Here is a 22,198-nt window from a genome sequence, read left to right on the forward strand (position 1 = left end):
TAAACAGTTATGGAAATGTAGAAATTAAAGCTTAAAGGGTTAGTTCACCCAAAAATGAAATTGATGTCATTAATGGCTCACCCTAATGCCGTTCCACACCCGTAAGACCTCCGTTCATCTTCAGAACACAGTTTAAGATATTTTATATATAGTCCGAGAGCGTATGTAAGTGTATGCACACTTTACTGTCCATGTCCAGAAAGGGAATAAAAACATCATCAAAGTAGTCCATATGTGACATCAGTTAGTTAATTAGAATCTCTTAAAGCATCGAAAATACATTTTGGTCCAAAAATCACAAAAACTACGAATTTATTCAGCATCGGTCTTCTCTTCCCTGTTTGTTTTCAAACCTCAAATAAAGATTCAAACGATTATGAATCAGTGTATTGATTCATGATTCGGATTGCGTGTCAAACTGCTGAAATCACGTGACAGTGGTGATCCGAATCATGAATCAATACGCTGATTCATAACCGTTTGAATCTTTATTTGAGGATTGAAAACGGAAAAGAAGACAATGCTGAATAAAGTCGTAGTAGTAGATTCTAATTAACTAACGGATGTTACATAAGGACTACTTTGATGATGTTTTTATTCCCTTTCTGGACATGGACAGTATAGTGTGCATACACTTGCATACGCTCTCAGACTAAATATAAAATATCTTGTGTTCCGAAGATGAACGGAGGTCTTACGGGTGTGGAACGACATTAGGGTGAGCCATTAATGACATCAATTTCATTTTTGGGTGAACTAACCCTTTAAGCTAGGTGACAACTTCACTCAGAGAAGCCGTCAATCTCTGCTGTCAACCATGATGTCACACACCCTATTTTTATAGCATTAAATAACTAAAATCAAACTCATTTAAAAAACAAACACTTGAAATTAAATCATTGTGATAAAAACTGCCTAAAATGATAGAAGCCATCTTTGGGGAAAAATTATTTGTGGTGTAATTTGATTGTTTAGTTTGTCTCACATCCGTTTGAATACACGGAGGGGCAGGATTATAAGCTATACCGGGACTGTCAACGAGTGAGAAAGGTTGACATGGATCACGCTGAGTCTCGAACCTCTTGGGAATCACCTGTATTAGAAAAACAACGAACAGAGAAGAGTCAGCTTAAGATCCTTTCCATCTAAACTGGTAATATCTTCTTAAGCCTTTTTTTACAAGCAGTAGGTTAACCTAATTCTGACACACCAGGTTCATGCACAGACAAAACAATCTTCTTACGCCCAATGCATACAGTTTTGTTCAACTGCTAGAGAGCAAAAAGTTACATAGTGTGCCTTTAAAATCACATTAAAAGTAGTGATGCACTGAAATTTCGGCAAACAAAAATATTTAGCTGACAAATAATTTTAGTTTTTTGATCATTTTGGAGGGCCTACCATCCAATTATAACAATAAGTTTTGTGCTTTGTTACTTTTTAAGTTCTGTCTATTTTTATAACAACATGTAAACGATGAATGTTGTTTTGGCAGAGCGTCAATCATCTCTTTCTCTTTACTACTAGTTATAGCATGAAAAAAGCATGAATGAACATCAGAAGTTATGTTGATACATATTTTTACAAATGACTCAGTGTTGATTGTTAAGTAAATGTAATGAATTGATTACTAAGTAAACTTTATTTTCATCTTTGGTTTTTGACTAAATCGAAAAGGAGTTTGAAAGGAAAATTTGCATCACTAATGAAAAATCATGAAAATGATTTTGTCAAATGTGTGAGATTCCTGTTATTCAGTATTTATAATAGTGAAATATGTACCCTAAAATACCACATGTCTTTCAGCCTCTCCTCCAGACTTTTTGAAAAACCCACTAAAGAAGACCACACTGATCCAGAGAGGCGGAGAAGCTATTATCGAATGCCGGCCGCACGCATCCCCCAAAGCTTCGTACTCTTGGAGGAGAGGGACTGAGTTCCTGAAAGACAGCAAGAGGTACGGGTCAGCAGACCGGTCGCTAATGAAAGCTGCGAAATGAGCCACTTGCACTCCTGTTGTCCCCTGAGTCTTGGTTTGTTTGCACCACAGCAGTTCAGGGTTGCGGGAAAACCTCACACAGGGTGCTTTCGTGCATGCATCGGCACAGTATTTTAATCATTTTCAAATTATGGTTACATTTTACACCATGATAATACACAATATATTTTCTAACAAGCAATTTATCTACTGATAAATGCAGTTTAAATCTTCTCATTTTGGCAGAAATAGGGTTATTTTGGTTGTCTTTTAGTTGTGCACTAGCATATACACTACTGTTTAAAAGTTTGGACTTAAAACATCAATTCATTATTATATATTATTTAATTAATAATTAATACAAAATTAAATTTGAACAAAAATGAAGTTGTTTATTCTGTTATTTATATTCCTGATATCACATTTATCTATTTATTAATTTATATATTTATTTATTTTGTTCATTCATTATTATTTTTTATTTCTGCATATTTGGTCCTCCATACTTAACTGTCACTTTTGATTTTTTTTTTAAGTATTTAAAAAAGAAATGATTGACCCAAAGGACAAAACTCACATTATTGATGTGGTGGTGAGGTGGGTTGATGCAAAATTAATGTTACTTTCCATGAAAATAACAATGTAACATTTTATTACATTTTATAATGAGAAAACATTTTTCAACTTCCTGCTTCTTTCCTTTTCTCCTTCAGCAGTCATTATTTGCAAAGCATCAGCCCATTACTGTGTGATGTTTTTCCATATTTTTTTATTCAAACATAATTGCCTTTTGTTGTCCATACTGAACACACGTTGCTGAGGCACAGATGTTGCACATTCAAAACCGACAACAGCCTTCCTGATGGCACTTTTCATACAAGAGTGAGTGCCTAGTGGAACACTAATTAATACACCCCTGGTTCTGCTTCTCTCCTGTGGGGTTTCAACAGGACAGAATCATTCTAGCATGGCCATGTCAGAACAGGTGGCAGGAGGGACGAATGTATGATCTCCAGTAATGGATGGGGATGGAGCTATAACCAATGGGAGCTCACTTTGTGCACTGTGGTCCATCTGGACCTGAAAGAGAACACACATGCCATGACTCACTGATGCTGCCCAGGGTCTCTGTGGAACGATGTGATTATTGGATGAGGGAGAGGGGGAGTGATGGAAAAGGGAGAGAGCGAGTGGAAGTTAAAGTGAACTGAGGAAGTGAGACGAGGTGCAAGACTGTGAATCAGATACTGTCTGTCAGAGGGTAAAGGTAAGCCTCGGACTGTCTGAAATGGAGTGCTAACATACTCCTTACTGCATACTGCACAGTATGTACTAAAGCTTTGTAGCGTATACAGTAACAATAAACAGTTCCACAAAGAGCTGATGTTTAATTCAGAAAGTGGATCATCCTGTTATCATTTTGGGAATAGTTATTTTGCCGTGCTTTAGAGTTGAAATGTCCAACTTAAATGTGTCAGGAAGCAAATGGACTGTTGAGTGCACTGCATTATGGGATACACTATTAAACATTGTGCATACTACATACTATTGTTTGGGAAATAGTAGCTTATGACGCAATATGTACACGTGATTCTATAATTGGAGATACATTCTTTTTACAAAATAACTCAGAACTGACGCAAGATTGATGGACACTCATTTCTATAAGATAAAATATGTTTTTTTAACGATTTAACATTGTAGTGTTACTATTTAGGGCTTATAAATTAAATATTACCAAAAGAAAAGTGAAATAAAATATTTTTTATTACACGATCCATGATAGAAAAATACACTGACTGATTCATCTTGTGATCCATGAAAACAAATTATCAAAATAATCAAAAATATAACCATTTGCAAAAACAGAAAAAATAATTACTTTGGACACCAAATTTACCTGCAATTATACAATCACCCAAATAAACATGTTTAATTCAGGAAGTGGCATCCAATTATCTTTTTGCAAGTAGTTATGTTTTATGGTTGTTATTTTGTTAATGTCTTAACTTTTGACAATCCACTTAAATGGATTGTGGGATACGCTATGGCACATTGTGCACACTGCGTACTATATGAAATAATCTATATAAATAGCATGCAATATGCAACAATCATTTGAGTAAGCAGTCCCTGTTTTTTATCAGCGAGTGGCATTCAGTTATTTTTTTGAAATCCAATTTTGAGTCAAATATTTTGACACTTCACTCAAACAATGGAAGGAAATGGAAGGTCAAGTGGAACGCATTTTGGGATACGCTATTAGACGTGTTTGGAATTGAATACTAGTGCACTGCATATTACATACTGTATTCTGCATACTGTATATATATATATATAAGAGATTTTATGTATATATATATATATATATATATATATATATATATATATATATATATATATATATATATATATATATATATATATATATATATATATATATATATATATATATATATATATATATGTAAAAATGTAAAATATTATGCAGACAAACTGTTTCAACCTATTGTTCAAGCCAAATTTGTATTGAACATGTTATATACAATATTATTATTGTATATTACATTTAATTCAGGAATTGGTGTCTAGTTAATTACATTTCTTTAATAAAATTAATTTTTTGCACTTCTTGACAATCCAATCAAATAATAAGTCAATAAAGAGATTAAAATTGGGGCTGATATTACATTTGTTGCTTTGGAAAATTATTTTCAAGGTGACCACATTGCATTGGGGGAATATGGGTTTCCACACAGTGGCTCTGCTGTATATGCAAATTTGACAAATGCAGTATTCCATACGTAGTGGAAATGTGTATACTATGCATACTCCAGTTCAAATATTTGGAGATAGTAAGATTTTGGAAAGAAATTGGTCGTTTTATTCAGCAAGGACATGTTAAATTGATCAAACAGTGACAGTGAATAAATGATAAAATGATTTCTTGAGAACTGGAGTAATGGCTGCTGAAAATTCAGCTTTACCCTCGCAGGAATAAATTACATTTTAAAGGCCCACTGAAGTGACTTGAGACGCGCAGCATTATTCAATGTGTTGACGTAATTTACACTTTAACAGGAAGACAGGGCAGGGCAAATCGAACAGCCCCTCCCCTTTTTGAAAATAGCCAATAGCATTTATTTTATATCACAGCTGGGCCAGAGCTGTTGAGCTTGGTTAAGCCGCAGTTTCCTCCTAATGTCTAACCTTTTCTTCTCCTAATTTCCTATTACTCTAAAACAAAGCATTCTGTGCAGAATGGTCTGTGCCGTTTTGTAGTCTGTGCCGACTCACGCATATGATCCACTCTGTGTTAGGGTGTCCCTGGACCGGATCAGACTGTGTGTGCAATGCGCGTGACACTAATGTTAAACCAGACTACCAATCGCCCCAACATGTTCCTTATCCCCTTTATAGTGCACAGTGTGCCCTTCACCATGTAGAAAATAGGAAATATGTGAACAAGTGACTGATTTTAGCTGCAGTTTCAATGACTATTTATAGTGTAGTGGTCGGGAAGCTTCGGATTTTAGAGAGCATGTGATTGGACAGAAAATCTGATGAGGAGCTGAAGAGGAAATTCTGAAGTGCAGAGTGATGCCATTAAAATCACTGATCCATATAAGCAGAAGTGTATTTTTACACTTATTTTTGAATTCTTATATCTTCTAACTGAATTTTGACATTGTTGTCCACACTAGAAAGACTAATATATTCATACTTAATGCAAAAAATAATGAGCCCCTTGTCAAATAAATGCAGCCTTGGTAAGCAGAAGAGACTTATTTCTAAAACATCTTACCAACCCCAATCATTTTAACAGCAGTGTAGGTATTGTGCCCGTTTAAACTGACACATAAATTAGTCACGAGTTAAGGAACAGATTGATGCCGTGGGTAAATATGTGTGATTTTCTGAAATATTTTTACAGCAATTACCCTGTGATTCATTTTAAAAGGGTGCAAACATGAACATGTCGATCTAATGTTGGATCTCACACTCCTGAGTTTGTCTCAAGTCAATGTGTTGCAGCCTCACCGTAGTGTTTCTCTGGACCTGCCCCAACTTGTGAGGAGAAGCATCGATTAGTCATCATATTCCACTGGGCGGTCAGGAGAGGAAGGATCAGAGACTGATTACAAAGCCATCATGTCTTGACGCAAATATAAATGTGGCTCTGTGTGGTCAGAAGTTTCGTCCCGTAAGCAGATAGCTCTTGCCTTTTTTTTTCTCTCTATTGGTTTCGCAGCTCATTGCTCACGGGTCGTCTGGTCGGTGCGCTTCTATCGCTCAGCGTTTGATATTTTTGTCAATAAATCAGATGAAAGCTCTCAGCGTAAAGCATGTTCTCTGAGCCATAGTAAATACATATTTATTTTTAAAAGCCATGGCTGAAATTGTTTGATTTCTGAGCTGGCAGGTCTGCTGTGCTCATGTTTGATTTGTTCTGGGAGAAGGTCACAGCGGATCTCAGCATTATATATTTGCATTGCTGTATTTATTTATCTATCATTCATTCCATTCCTAGTTATTAAAAACAAAGCAGCATTGCTTGATGCACATCAAGGTAGATGAAGCACTTCTGAGAACTGTTTCCTCTAGTCATGCACAGAATCAGAATTCAATTTTGACATTTTCTGAAGAAAAATTTGAGTGATTCAAAAGTCCACAGTTGATAAGGTGATGTCAGTTGCTGTGTTCTAAGTATTTTTTTAATGTTCCTAGGGTGGTTTTGGTGTTGGCTATGTAGTAAAATCCAGTTCCTAATCAAAAGAACCAAGTCTGGCCATTTTCATAAACTTAGCCTTACTATGGTTAACTCTTTTCCCATCAGTGTTTTTTTTGTTTTTTTTTAAGTTGCCTGCCACCGCTAGGGTTTTTGGCCATTTTCACAAAAATTGAATAGTCCATAGAATATTTTGTTTGATGAATATGAAATATATATATTTCAAATGTTTTATTCTAGCTGCATGCATTCCTTTTTTATTAACACATGAATATGGGTAAGTTTAATAAAAAAAAGCAATTATTTTATTATTTTGCATATGCATTTGCTTACATGCAATCACATATATGTATACGATAGTCTGCTGTGTTTTGATCAGGAGATTCAGTACTCATTCAGAAGATGTGCAATAGCGCCACCTAGCGTCTAACAGTGGAAACACTGAAAATTCTGTTTTTGGCAGGGAAGCAGTTTCTCACAAATAACGGAAAATTCCGTGTTTGGCATGGTGCAGGAGCAAGAGCGTGTCAGAATCCACTTTTTGGTAGTTTAATAATGGAAAAAAAACAGTTGACGCTCCATACGCATTGTCCAAAATGGCTGTACCCAGTCTCTTAATGAGTCAGGGCGTAACGTGCAACAAACCAATCAGAGTCTCATCTCCCTTTCCCTTTAAAAGCCAGTTGCGCTCGCACCATGGCGGAGTTTGCAAGCTGAAAGACCTAACGCTTCTCCAGAGAGGAATCCTTTTATTTATAATATTTAAAGATGTGTGTGTGGTGATGCACATCCCTGTGTCCCTATAGGCGCACATTACTAACGTGTCCTTTAAATAACAGTACTGCCCTATTGACTTTAGACCAGGTTTTTGTGTGTCTATGGTGCAGTCGTTGTCGGTTGCCTCGAAATAGCAGCAATGCGCCTTAACACACCTCATTTTCAGACAATGGGTGCGAGTGCATTTGTAATTAAAACGTGCCGCTGGACGTGATGTGATCACGCCTGCCGTCGCATTTCAACAGATCATTCACCCAAATAGGGCCCAATCAGTCAAATTTTTCATATTCAAATTTAGACCGATTTATGTTTTTTATGTAATTGTCTTAAAGGAAATACTAATACAAGCTGACTACTTGTAAGACTAGTCTAAGCATTTAATGTATCTGGTGCCTCCTTCAATGCAAGTCTATGGGATTTTGTTAGCATGGTTTGTTGGCGATGTATTTTTATTAATCTTTTTTTCATTTTACAATGCATAAATTATCATGTACAATGCGCTTATCATCTCACACACCTCTCCTACACAAAACACATAATTTTAGCTGTCACTCATATAGGCCAAAATATGTGTTTAATACCGAGGATTAGGGGTTATGAAAATCCATAACCTGTGTTTAAACAACCACCACTAATAAAAACCTGTTTAAAGAGAGTGAGAGAATCAGTTTTGGCTGTGCTATTGCAGCTCTTTTGCGAAGTCAAATCTCAGTCAGATGCTATCAACATCTCCTCACATGATCCAGGCATTTTTGGAAAATCCTTTTAATGTGTCGATATCATCTTTCATATGTTGGATAATGATAAGACCCCAGGTAAGAATTCAACCCTGAACGAATCAGCTTCTCCTTTACATACTCTTCCCTCTCTCTTTATTCTCGGTCTTAATATAGCACTATTCACCTGTGAATGTGGAACTTTAATCCCATTGACTGACTGTATCCTGTTGAACATTCTGGATGTGGTTATTTAATCTAAATTATTTTCTACAGAAACGCAAGCATACAGAGACAAATACGGGGTTGTTTTTCTGTCTGGTATAGTTGGGAGTCTGACTCTTTAATAATTCCTTTTGGGGAGGCAAGAAGGAAGGAAAGAAGGTTGCTATATCTTTGAACAGTAAAGCTCTGATCCAGTACCTGAGCAGACTGTGTGTCAGAGAATGTGTTGGGTAAAAGACCATCTTTGCTTATTCTTTGATCTATTCCAGTAGACTGTCAATTTCTCCGCCCAAATATTTTTACTCTATCTGACACGGTTCTATAAGTTGAAGATTTTGGATGCATTTTTACTCCCTTTTGATCCATGTAATGTATCATTTCTGGATAAAACTGTCAATTTCTTTAAAAATCAAGTACGCCAAATGTTTGTGAGTACAGATAATGTATTTATTATTAAAACAAAGTTATAACAAGATTCCATTAGTTCTTCCATTCATTACATTTTTATTTACTATTTAGGCGGACCATTTTAGAGGACGGCACCCTCAAGATCGCCAACGTTACCAAATCTGACGCTGGGAGGTACACTTGCATTGCCAGAAACCCCTTTGGTACATCCAGCAGTTCCGGGACTTTAGTGGTCAAAGGTAAAACACTTTTCACATCTCAAAAACAGCACATTGCTCTTGCTTCTAAGCGGACGCCTTAAACCGGATGAAAACCAGTGGAAAAACAGTGAGCAACCCAAGCATGAAATTGATAATGAAATATATAGTTGTTTTATGTTCCTGCCGGTTTGACAGAGGTATAACTCATCCAAGCTTTTGTCATGTGTGAGTTATTGGTCCTGCCGTTGGTGTGAAAAAATCCTTAGCCGTCCACAGCACCGGGAGCAGATTTTCTCCTTGTCTCCCCAGTCACTTTCTGCATGTTTAATTAAAAATATGCTGCTGTTGCAAATTTAGAAAAAAAATTATTTCGTTTTTTTTTTTTTTTTTCAATTTACTCCTTTAATAACTGAAGGCATATACATGTTTTCAGACACTTTCATGGCTTCAAGTAGGGTTATTCAAATTTAGTACAAAAAATTGCTTTTATATATATTAGAGGTGGGCCTAGATTAATTTTAAAATTAATCTAGATTAATCTAGATTTAAATGGCTCATCTGAATTCTGCCGAAGGCTTTCAGAATGTGTGTGCTACCCAAATAATAGTTTTCATGGACCATTGTAATCGGTTTAAAAGTCCATTACGAATAAAAATGCACCATATAAATACCTCAATCAGAATAAAAATGCCCAAACCGAAATCGGTTTGAGAGGGGTGGGATAAACCTTTTCATAAACTGATCAAACGAAACAATTCACCATGTAAACGACCTAAACAGATTACTTTTGAGTGTGCATACTTCTGTGCCGTGATATACATCACGTCCCTTCATTCCTGAAGAGCGCGCACCAGGCTATAAAGTTGACAAGACAGGAAAGTTAATTTTTCTGAGGGGCAACTTTTTATTTTGTAAGAAGTTATAAAATAAAAATAAAGGAAATAGGAACAAGTAACTTAAATACAAGCAGCAGCACAAATAAATACTATTGAGCAAAGATACTACTAAAATAAACAATGCTTTTCGGGTAGGTCTAACATTAGTTTTTAGGTAGAGAAATTGTAATAAAGATTAATCCTTATTAAACTCACAAAAGCTCAAGAGCAGTGAGTGATGTCCTTATCTTTTGTTTGATATTAAACAGACGGTAAAGGCTACTGCCCCTTTAAGACCTAATGCAGGGATATGTGCCCGAGTCTTTCTCGACTGTATAGAGTTCACTTAAGGCATATAGAGACAATGTCTTACAACCAATATTAAAGATGCGTCATCAGATGTGAGATGAACCACGGTGCAAGTGCGTGTCGGCACCTTTTACATGGCAACACTGCTCATGTCCGGTGCCGCGGCACCCCGGTTGGGAAACGCTGGTATAGACCCAGCTCCCAACCCAAATTTGAGAATAGATTAACGCCGTAAATCTTTTTGGCACCAATAAGAATCTCACGTTAACGCCGATACCGGCCCACCACTAATATATCAATATATATATAACTTTGTTTGTTAAATTAATTTTAAAATGAGGCAGATTCTCTCTTACAGTTATTAGCTCAACACATAGATCTTGACTTAAAATTTAGCCTATTATTTTAGCAGGTTTAAAGTGATATATGCCGGTCTAGCTGCTCTCCCAACCAGAACAATGTAGGTTTAGTCAATTTAGAAAATTCTCTACATTCTTAACAGCAGTGGTGTCAAAGTTCAACTCCAATCCTAATTAAACACACCTGAACCAGCTAATTTAGGTCTTCAATATTTCTACAAACTTCCAGGCAAGTGTTTTGGACCTGAATGGAGCTTATGCCACATTCCAGACAACCCGTAACCCATGTTTTTCTGACCTTCTATCCATGAAAGTGCAGGCGTGACTTTGCCTGGAATGCTAAAAAGTTGTGAGTTATAGTTTGAAGTTGTAACTTAAGGGCTTACACTTACGTAGCCAGACCTTCGAACTGACAACAGAAGGTCTAGACTCTATCACAGCTTTCATTGGTCAAGGACCACCCGAGTGGATGTTTGACTGACATGTAACGCAACCAATCACAGTTTGTTTTGTTCCACATCAAGGGGCGTGAACATGTAAAGTTGTTGTCCCTCCAAAAACAGACCGGCGTGCATATATAAATTATTCATTCAAAAACGCAAGTTGTGCAAGTTAACTGCAACAATGGAGCCGCGGACCAAAACACTTTTGAAAATCCAGCATTTAGTTGATCCTAGTACGTGCTCATATTCACAGATGTAAAAAGGATGCCATTCTTCTTCCACAAGGGAGTTTGGCTTCACAGCATTTGTTTCTAGGCGGACCATTAAAGATGGCAAAACACTCGTCTCGCGGACATCCTGTAGAATTCAACCAATCGGATAACGACCGTTACATTCTATCCCCCTACACTGCCCTTAACCCTAAACCTCACACACACGCACACACACACACTGCCCCAGCCCCTAAACCTGCTTTTCTGATTACAGGATTTTCATGCGATCCTAAACCTGCACTCTCAAAAAAAAAAGGTACAGTGCTGTCACTGGGGCAGTACCCTAAGGTACAAAAGTGAAAAGGTACATCTTTGTACCTTACTCACCCCTAAATGGCACATATTAGTACCTTAAAAGGAACACATCAGTACTTTAAGAGTGTGAATTAGTACCTTAAATAGTAGTACCTTTTCGGTTTTGTACCTTAGGGTACCGCCCCAGTGACAGCACTCTACCTTTTTTCTGACAGTGTACCCATCACACACACACACACACACGCACACGCACACGCACACGCACATGTCGTGTTTCCATGTTTTATGGGGACTTTCCATAGGCGTAATGGATTTCATACTGTACAAACTGTACATCCTATCCCCTTACACTGCCCCTGCCCCTAAACCTACCCATCACAGGAAACATTCTGCATTTTTACTTTCTCAAAAAAACTCCTTCTGTGTGATTTATAAGCTGTTTTCCTCATGGGGACCTAAAAATGTCCCCACAAGGACAAGGATTTCGGATATTGCCATCTTTGTGGGGACATTTTGTCTCCATAACGTAGGGATTACCAGGTCACACAAACACACACACACACACACACACACACACGCACACACACACACACCGTCCCTGCCCATGCCCCTAAACCTACCCATCACACACACACACACACACACACACACACACACACACACACACACTGCCCCAGCCCCTAAACCTACCCATTACACACAAACACACACACACACACACACACACACGCACTGCCCCTGCCCCTAAACCTAACCATCACAAGAAACATTCTGCATTTGTACATTTTCAAAAAAACATAATTTAGTATGTTTATAAATCCATTTACCTTGTGGACACAAGCAAAATGTGTACAGATAACACGCCACTTGGCTTTAGAAAGTAGCATGTATGTTTAACCAAAGTCATGATGTCATGTTGCAGCCAACGGTCTGTGGGCATGATGTCTTAGGCTAAGACTAGTGCTCCACTCTCTAGGACAATGGCACAGAAGCCAGAATGCGATCTAAACGGAACACAATGTCATATGAGGGGGACCAAACCCATCCCCATCAATTTTTACAACAAATTTGAAGTAATGCATAAGTGAAAGCCTCTCATGGTCCCTTTGTCTCTTTTTCTCTGTTTTTTTTTTTTTTTTTTTTGGATAGAACCGACCAAGATTACAGTCCCCCCTTTGAGTATGGATGGCACGGTTGGGGAGAGCATCGTCTTGCCTTGTGAAGTATCTAAAGACTCCACTCTACACCCCGTCTTCAAGTGGTTCTTCAATGGGAAGCTCATTGATTTCAGTAGACACGACCACCTCGGGATGATTGGAGGGGTGCGTTTCTGTCAGTCATTATAATTCAAAGCTACAAATGTCGTATTTCTGAATTACTGTAGCCTTGGATTCCCGTTTGAACAAACTAGGGGTAGAGCAATGCGAGTGAGGAAGGATTGAGATTTTTTTGCCGTTTTGACTTATTTGTATCTCAGCTAGCAATGGAAGGAACTTGAGTACAAGGGTACCTGGCTGCTCTCAACACAGACACACAAATCTGTCTGATTACAGGATTTTCATCGCACTCTGTTTAACACACAGTGAACCTCAAATAGCTATCCACAGGAACCACTCTCTGACTGTGTAGATCATCCAGCTTTTCAGGTTGTCAAGTATTCCTTTTGAGAACCTGGAGAGACCAATGATCAAATGCACAAAAGGCGGCTTTCACTGACAACAGTGGGATTGCTTGTTTAAGTGAGATAAAGGAACACTATCTGAACCGAAGAGCCTATCAACTGTTAGATCAGCTTAGCTACTTCACTGCCATGTGTTCCCTGATGTTGTTCAAATGTGTCATGATTAAAATATTTTAAATACTTTAAAGTTTCCCTTACAAAAGTACCACAGTATCACCATAAAACTACCGTTCTAAAGTTTAGGGTCAGTAAGAACAAAATAATACCTTCATTCCGCAAGAATGCTTTAAATAGTTCAAAAATGACACTAAATGCATCTATAATTTGCAAATAAATTCCGATTATTTGAACACACTATTCATGAATCCTAAAAAAAAATCAGTTTCCACAAAAATATTTTGTAGCACAACTGAGTTCAAAATATGTATTTTGAACACATAAAATCAGCATATTACACTGTAAAAAAGTTAGCCGAATTGAGATTTAATTAACAGAAATTAGGTTCTGCCAACTGAAAGATTTTGATGTGATCAGTCACTTGAAAATTAGGGCTACACGTTTTCAAGTTTTTCATTAACCGTTAACCGAGACCCTTAGCGGTTAATACTCGGTTAACCATAGTGTGCGTCAGGGTTATTTTTAGTTTATTAATTTGACGACCGCCATCTCCGTAGTGAACGCGCCTATATAGAGAAATGCACATCATGGATTACATAATAGCCTATTTCTTTTCGTTTTAAATTGTTAAAAGACATTTCAAGTTTCTTAAGATCTATTTCATGTCTGCGAGGCGTACGCTGAGTTTCGTTAAATTAGGATGAGATGCGCTCCAGTTCACGAGCAATGTGAGTGGCCGCGAGGGCGCCTGCACGATTAGAGCATGTAACGTTAGTAAAATATGCAGCCGAGAATGATTCACACAGACAGCGTTTGACTCGCTCGGCGGAGCCTCTCCTCTTGAGAGAGTTCAAGCATCTGTGGACTCGTCCCTTCAGCTCTGGCCATCTTGCTTTTCAGTCCGCGATTAGCTTTTTTGTTTTCTTCATTACAGTTAAAGTAACGTCTGCTTTTCTCTAGTCATTCACAAGTTTCTCACTTCAAACTTTCTTTCTTCTGCTCCGTTATGCACAGCGTGCGCGGCTCGCGCTCTGCTTCTGCCCTAATGCGACTTTTAGTCCAGTGCGACGTATGTTATTTTCCTCTTCATGACGCATATTTTGACTGATGCGACTCATACTCCGGAGCAATTTATAGCCTGAAAATGCGGTAAGCACTGCATTGCAATACTTGCATTTTGCCCCGTCACTCTCCTTTTTAAAGTGCTCCCACGCTTTCTTTGCCCGCTTAGAAAGCTGGTCATGACTTCTTCTTGTGGATATTACAAATGTCTGGGAGCGCTCTGGCGGTCTCTAGGGGTGCAAACATATATTACAACTAAATTCAAGGCACGTCATTGACGCCACTTAACCATGGACACCCCTATTGAAAATTTTCATTTGGAGACCTGAATTTTTTTTTTACACTGTAGAAAGATTTCTGAAGGATCGTGTGATCCTGAATCCACTGAATACTGGATTAATAAAATTGCCATCAAAAGAATAAATTACATTTCAAAATATATTAAAATAGAATATAGATCGTACATGCAGTCTTGTTTAGCATAAGATGCTTCTTTTAAAAACATTTAAAAATCACCAAACCTGTGAACGGTAGTGTAACATATAGCAATATATGTACCATTTTATAATTGTCTGTTCAGTTATTTACTCATTACATTGCCTTAATTTGATTAATTATTTTAAAGGTGGAGTAAGTGCTTTGTGGTAACCGTTGTTGATATTTCAAATCACCAAAACAAGCACGCCCCTACCCCCAAAAAGGGTCTCGGCCCTATTTTGATAGCTCATACGTAATCCAGGCAACGACTATTGCTGAATCTGTGCGTTACTAATCCAGGTCGAATTTTCAATGAAAAAGTCACCCTTTCCATCACAAAAACACAAACTGTTCTCATGAAGAACTCGATAGTACACAAGCACGACAGTCTAACTGACGACATATTACAATTATGACAAGATTAGAGAGTTATAACGATCACAAAATAAACCGTTCTCATGAAGAATTTAATAGTACACAAGCACGAGTCCAACTAAAAACATATTACAATTATGACCAGATTAGTTATAGCGATCACAAAAACAAAAACTGTTTTCATGAGAAACTCGATAGTACACAAGCAAGACAGTCTAACTAATGAACATAATATAATTATGACCAGATTAGAGTTATATTGATCACAAAAACACAAACCGTTCTCATGACAACTCGATAGTACACGAGTCTAACCACGACATATTACAATTATGACCGGATTAGGGTTATATAGATCATGAAAAGAGGAAACAAACATATATTAGGAGTGTAGTATCTTACTTGTCGGACACATTTTGTAAGCTGATGCTTGTAACAGACAGTGAGGAGATTTAGACGCTCCATACGGTGTGGAAATGAACGGGTCTTTATCATCGCTGAAGTGAGCCACAATACGATCGCAAATGAAAAAACAACCGAACATGACACACAAGTATTTTCAAGGCTAATGTTCGTCATGTGTGTTGTGAATAATGACATGCACTGAGCGCTCTCTTCTCACCATCATTAGTAGACACGCCCCTTATCTGCTGATTGGCTACGAGTTTGTTATTGGACTCGGCCTTTGTCCGTTTTGAAATAACACTTACCCCAACTTTAAAAAGCACTTTAATACTATGGTTAATTTGAAGTACCTCAGTGTAGCATTTACATTCCATAATACACAAATATAGTAATCAAAACATACCATAGTATTGCCAATTTTAAAAAGTTATCAGATGATACTACCATGGTATTTTGATACTTTTTATATACCACAATTTTCTTATCATATGGTTTTAAATGGTATATATACGAATATATGGATGGATGGATGGATGGATGGATGGATGACAGATAGATAGATAGATAGGAATCTTTTATACGGTACTCTCTTTTTATAGGGATCTTCTGGAGATCTTATGATCAGAAACGTGCAGCTGAGGCACTCTGGAAAGTACGTCTGCATGGTGCATACAGCAGTGGACAGTGTGTCTGCAGCGGCAGACTTAATTATCAGAGGTATGTGCATCTTTCCACAAGGAGGCTGTTCAGTATTCTACACTTTTCTGAGCATTTATCAAATATAAATTAAAAAGCCCTTACAATTTGCCCCGCTATTTCTGTTGTATTCTGTGATTCAGCTCTTGAAGTAATGACTACAGGAGTATCTGAAATCAATGCATTAATTCCCTGCTTCGTGCTCTTTAGAACCTTTTGTATTTCCATCATCAAGTGAAGGATCTCTCTCCCTGGTTCTGAATATTAAACATGTCGGCTTTTGTGGGCAGACTTGTCTCACATTGCAAGGTACTTGGTCACCTTGCTGTGCCCTTCTCTGATGAGGATACACAGCAAGTTAGAGTCCTTTTTGTCTCTTTGGCGGCGGTGTTGTCAGGGCCCCCTGGTGCTCCGGTGGGTGTGTTGGTGGGGGACGTCACGGACAGGACCGCTCAGCTCTCATGGGGCCCCGGACCCGACAACCACAGTCCCGTTACCCTCTACATCGTGCAAGCCAGGACCCCTTTCTCAATCGGATGGCAGGCGGTCAAAACTGGTATAGCAGTCTGCATACTTTCTTGTCAAATCTGTTTATAAACTGCCCTGCAAAAAAGTAACTGTTAGGATTTAAATAGGCAAACGCTTAAGAGTCAATTATGAGTTATGTTTCTGGCATGTTCTACCCCTAATTAATGGAGTGTGTAGATCACTTAAATCTCTTATACAACCATGCAGGAAGGCCCATCATGGCCATATTCCAGGATGACAATATCAAGATTAATCAGGCTCAAATTGTGAATGAATGGTTGGGAGGGAGCATAAAGAATAATTTTCACACATGAATTGGCACCACTGAATCCAGACCTTAAAGGACTACTTCAGCGCTGGGAAGATGAATCTGTATTTAAACTGGATCATCAATGTAGTAGAAATGTGAAATTATTTTATAGTCTTCTAGACTGAGAAAAGACAGAAAATGTATATTTGTCTCTTGGGGATGAAAGACTACAATTCCCAGAATGCCCTGTGGGGCCATTCCCAAAGCCACCCACTAGATTACTGTGACTGAGTTGGAGAAGACACTACAATTAAAAACTGAACGTGTCTGTTCAATATAATGAGCGAGTCACCGCGCGAGTATCACAGCACTGAACACTGACTGCAGGAGTGAGATAAATGAGCTGATGAGGTCTCATGATGAGAGCTGAGGTAATCGCGACTACACTCACGGCATATGTTCACTACGCAAGTTCAGTCTGGCGCGTTTCAGTTCATGCCTTTGCAAGCTTAACTTTCATAGAAATTAATTTGAGAAGTTAAAAGACTTACATTGCTCACCATCGCTCCGTTTAAATGAGTGCCTGTAGCTGCGAAGTGAGTTCTGAGTGTAATCTCCATTCCCCATGTGTGGGTTCAAAACATGCGGAAATGGCTCCCTCTGCTGGCTGTAGTCTTTAGCCTTTGGCCAAACATTCCTCCTATGATGCAAATATCGGCAATTTGCATCATAGGAGGAATTTTTCCAGAAATAAAATGCATTAATCTCTTGTCTCAGGGGGATATAAGGGGGGAAAGCACAATCATTTGATTATACTTCAAGGTTTCTACTGATACAAAGCCATATGCTAATCGCTGAAGTAACACTTTAAATTAATTGAAGGTATTTGGGGTTTGCTGGAGGAGACTTTACAGAGTGCTGGGCTCTTGTATCGGCAATACAACATCTTGACTTAATATTGATGCACCTCTTGATGGAAATAAAATCTCCAAATTTATTTATAAACTAGTGCTGTCAAAATTAGCGTGTTAACGCATGCAATTAATTTTTTTTTGTTTTATGCAGCCTCTGTTTTTCCTGTCATCCTCTGGCTAGCCTTACATTATATGATCACACTTTCATTCATACAAATGCTTTTTAACCATTAAGGTGTAACAAGACAAAAGAAAATGAGCTTTCTGTGAATTTCCTGTGTTAAAGACGCACGCCAGTATCAAGTTCTCTTTTGCTCTTTAACAAACAGTAACGCACAGAATTATGCCAAAATGCCAGTTTGGCCGAGTATCCTTAAAAGAGCAGCCTTAAATTAGTTAACTAATGTTTTAAATTAATTTAAAGAGTTATGAGAAAATGATCCGCATCATGTTCGGCAGCGCCAGGTCTTAAAGTGACAGCAGCCTAATAAAACAGTTGCTGTGATGTCTGTCATTATTGAACACGGGTAAATGAGAAAGTTGTAGCTTTAATAATGATTCATCTATATTCATAATTAATTTATAATTGATGCAGTTAAGACTGTAAAATCTTTGGTAACTTTATACAATTTGTCTATATTGAATAAATATGTCAGGATTGTTTTAAATTAACTTTAAAAAAAGCCTAATAAATGTTGAAATTGATAGCTTTCAATGATACTGTAATGTTGAATATCTTTCATTAATGTTTTAAATAGAGACATCAGTATCAGTTTTCGTGTTAGTGAGACTGGCTGATGCCATTACAACAAATATTTAAAATATACTGTCTTCAAGTTGTTTCTGCATTAATTTGGAGAGTAACTGTGACATTATTACAATATAAAAATATTAAAAACTCAGATGGTTTTAATTGCTATTAATTACAGAAAAAAATGTGAGATTAATTAGTTGTTGTTTTTTAATTGATTGACAGCACTATTATAAACATAATAATAACTACAATAATGATCCAGTCATAGACTCTTAAGCATTGCCCATTTAAATCCAAACAGCAACTTTCTTTCTTTTTTTTTTTTTTGGCTGGGCAGTGTATAATCGGATATAAACAACTGTCCATATGCTTGGTTTTGAGTGAGTCATGTAAATGTGATTCATGCAAGTTTTGTGTGTGTGTGTGTGTGTGTGTGTGTGTGTGTGTGTGTGTGTGTGTGTGTGTGTGTGTGTGTGTGTGTGTGTGTGTGTGTGTGTGTGTGTGTGTGTGTGTGTGTGTGTGTGTGTGTGTGTGTGTGTGTGTGTGTGTGTGTGTGTGTGTAAATGCACTAAAGAAAGAAGAATTTGTGGCAATTGCCAAGATAGACCAAAATAATTATGCTAGGTTACTCATTTGTGCAGATGGGCATTGATGTGTTTTTCCTTTCCAAATTTTCTTTAATCCTAGTTCCTGATTCTGTGCCTGGACAGATGATTCAAGCGACGGCGGTGAATCTAAATCCATGGGTAGATTATGAATTTAGAGTTGTTGCTATCAACGGCGTGGGGGTGGGAGAACCCAGTGTGCCATCCAAGCCCGTTCGCACCAAAGCTGCAGGTATGAGCCCATCCCTCCTGATTCCATATCTGTCATCTCTAATACATCAGGAAGGAGAAAATGTAATTTAATTCTATAATTAGTTTAAATCACCGGGAGTGACTCCTCATAATAGAGTTCAGGCATGAGAAATAAACACTCATGCATTCACACCGGTTTTCCTGGGAACATCCAAATTGCAAAATAATTAGGAGACAAATTAGGTACGCAGAAATCAGACTGGCATCGCAGAAGGGCTGCCGTTTTTAGTTAATTAGTATGAAACCATGAAAATGTGGTTGCATGGAAATTTAGGACAGAATAAAATGTAGCTCACGTAGTTATATTCTTTAACACAAGCCTGCTACACACTGGACATCAGTGGTCAGGAAATGCAGCTATCAATAATTCACGTCGACATCAACAAAAATTGAGTGGACTTCTCCAGCATTCTACATGAGGCAGTAACGCTTGAAAAGCTCTATTTTAAGCTCGGGTACTGCATGATTCTATCACTGACATGCAAACAGCTGTTTCCTTCAGATTCCAACTATTCAGCAAATAAAACTTGGTGGACAAAGTTATATTTGTACACTATTTATTTAACAGCAATGTCTTTTAAAATACGGTTAAATTGTACTGTGAAAATCAACAATACGGGTCATTTTCTGTCATTAAAGTTACCATATTGCATTGTATTGTGGGGATAATAGTGTAAATAGTTATGTAGTGTTAATGGATATAATTGGAGTTATTAGTTTTCCCTTTGGCTGGGGAATTGGGCATTATTTACTTTTAATTAATTTTCTCCCAGCCAGTGTAAACATTGGGAGAGAAAAAGCAATATTTAGTGACTGTCTCTTAATTTTGATCAAAAATACAGAATTTTTTTAAATATTGTGCTATATTATTACAATTTAAAATATTTGGTTTTTAATTTATTATACTTTAAATTATCACTTATTTCTGTGCTTCGTTACTCCAGTCTTCAGTGATCATGATCCTTCAGAAATCATTCTAATATTCTGATTTATTATGTGTTGGAAACAGTTCTGCTGCCTAATATATTTGATTAATAAAAGGATCAAAAGAACTGCATTTATTCAAAATAAAAACATATTTTCAAATAATATAAATCTCCTTTACTATCAATTTGTATCAATTTAACACATCCTTGCTGAATAAAATTGATTCAAAAAAAGAAAGAAAAAAATGACTGACCCCAAATTACTGACCAGTAGTGTAAATTGTTGTTACAAATGATTTCTATTTTTAAAACATTTGCTTCTTTTTATATGTATATTTATGTTGACTCATCAACTCATCGACTCATATGTTTGTTTGTTTTTTTGTTTTTGTTTTTTTGTTTAACTTTTTTTTTATTACTTTTTTTCATCAAAGTATTATAAAAAAGTTAGCCTGACAAGCCAGACCCACATCAAGATGTTTGGTCTGGAAACTCACCATTGACAGCTCAATCCGAGGGGCGGGATAAACGGTTGTCTTTCAAACTCCCTCTGTACGCGATAGGATAGCGCTACACCAACCAGAGCAACGAAGGTGAAACAGAGCTCGTTGATAGATTAAACATTCGCCGTATCCGATCGGTAAACTCTGAACACATCTTCCCTTTTTAAGAATGACTTCAGTGCCGTTCTTTGTTCTTTTCTCAGAGAAAAGCTTAACTCCAAGTCTTCTAGAGTCACGGTCAAAGCTGATTCGAAAGACCGCCGTTCGCCAGCTTCTGTGCGTACTAGAAGCACGCAAGCGCAACTCGGCCATCATTATGTTAAGCCCCGCCCAACAACTCTATACACGATGTGATTGGCCCAAACAGAGTTTGGCGTTTACAGCTCTGAAGTGTATTGAGAGTTGCTAGCCTGACGTGGTCATACTCAATTCTAGTCAGAATATGAGTCTGAAACTGCTCCATTGGGCTGTGATTATGGGTCGTGTTTTAACCGAACCAGGAAAGACATCAATTGGATAGACCTACAACCAATCAGAACAACGAAGCGACGCATTGTCAAATGTCAACATAGTTCAACTGCACTGTGTTGCCCATGGTGTTGCCAAGTCTGGGTTTTTTTCCCCACTCGTTGTTTTCTATGTCCGCGGGTTGAAGCGACTATGTGATATATAGACCCATGAGTACGAATTTTAGCAGGCGACCTTGCCAAAATAACACACATTTTACCCCCCAAACACCATTTTCCCCCCGGAGAACCCCCCGAGAAGCTATTGTTTAGGGCTAGTAGTTGGCGGGTTTTGTTGTAAAAACTTGGCAACCCTGTCTGCACGCGCGCTGGAATCAGGCTGGAATACACGATCTTTGCCGGTGTTGTAAAAAAAAAAAAAAAAAGTAATGATACACAGAATACTTACCCAACATGATCATCATTTCTGAGAGAAATTGTGAAGGTGAATACATATACAAACAAGCTCTCCGTTTAGGATTCAAAAAAATATAATCCAAGCCCCTTTGATGACGTGATGATTACGTTACTGTTGATCATCTGTCCGTCGTCGTCTAAAGCCCGCCCTGATGATTTCATTGGTCCGAACAGTTTCTGTTGG

At 37.6% G+C, this 22,198-nt stretch overlaps 1 protein-coding gene across 2 annotated transcripts in view; it reads left to right on the forward strand.

Moving 5' to 3' along the window:
• The window catches only part of LOC137094505 (contactin-4), a 139,659-nt gene that overhangs the window by 96,595 nt on the left and 20,866 nt on the right, over positions 1-22,198 (forward strand). For both annotated transcript variants that reach the window (XM_067460240.1, XM_067460241.1), the window contains 6 exons: positions 1,807-1,957; positions 8,945-9,072; positions 12,696-12,868; positions 16,263-16,380; positions 16,757-16,915; positions 19,493-19,642. In XM_067460240.1, the coding sequence (XP_067316341.1) occupies positions 1,807-1,957; positions 8,945-9,072; positions 12,696-12,868; positions 16,263-16,380; positions 16,757-16,915; positions 19,493-19,642 (879 nt within the window). The remainder of the gene's footprint in view (positions 1-1,806; positions 1,958-8,944; positions 9,073-12,695; positions 12,869-16,262; positions 16,381-16,756; positions 16,916-19,492; positions 19,643-22,198) is intronic.

Source organism: Pseudorasbora parva, chromosome 12 (assembly GCF_024679245.1).
Source record: "Pseudorasbora parva isolate DD20220531a chromosome 12, ASM2467924v1, whole genome shotgun sequence".
NCBI classification, from domain to species: Eukaryota; Metazoa; Chordata; class Actinopteri; order Cypriniformes; family Gobionidae; genus Pseudorasbora; species Pseudorasbora parva.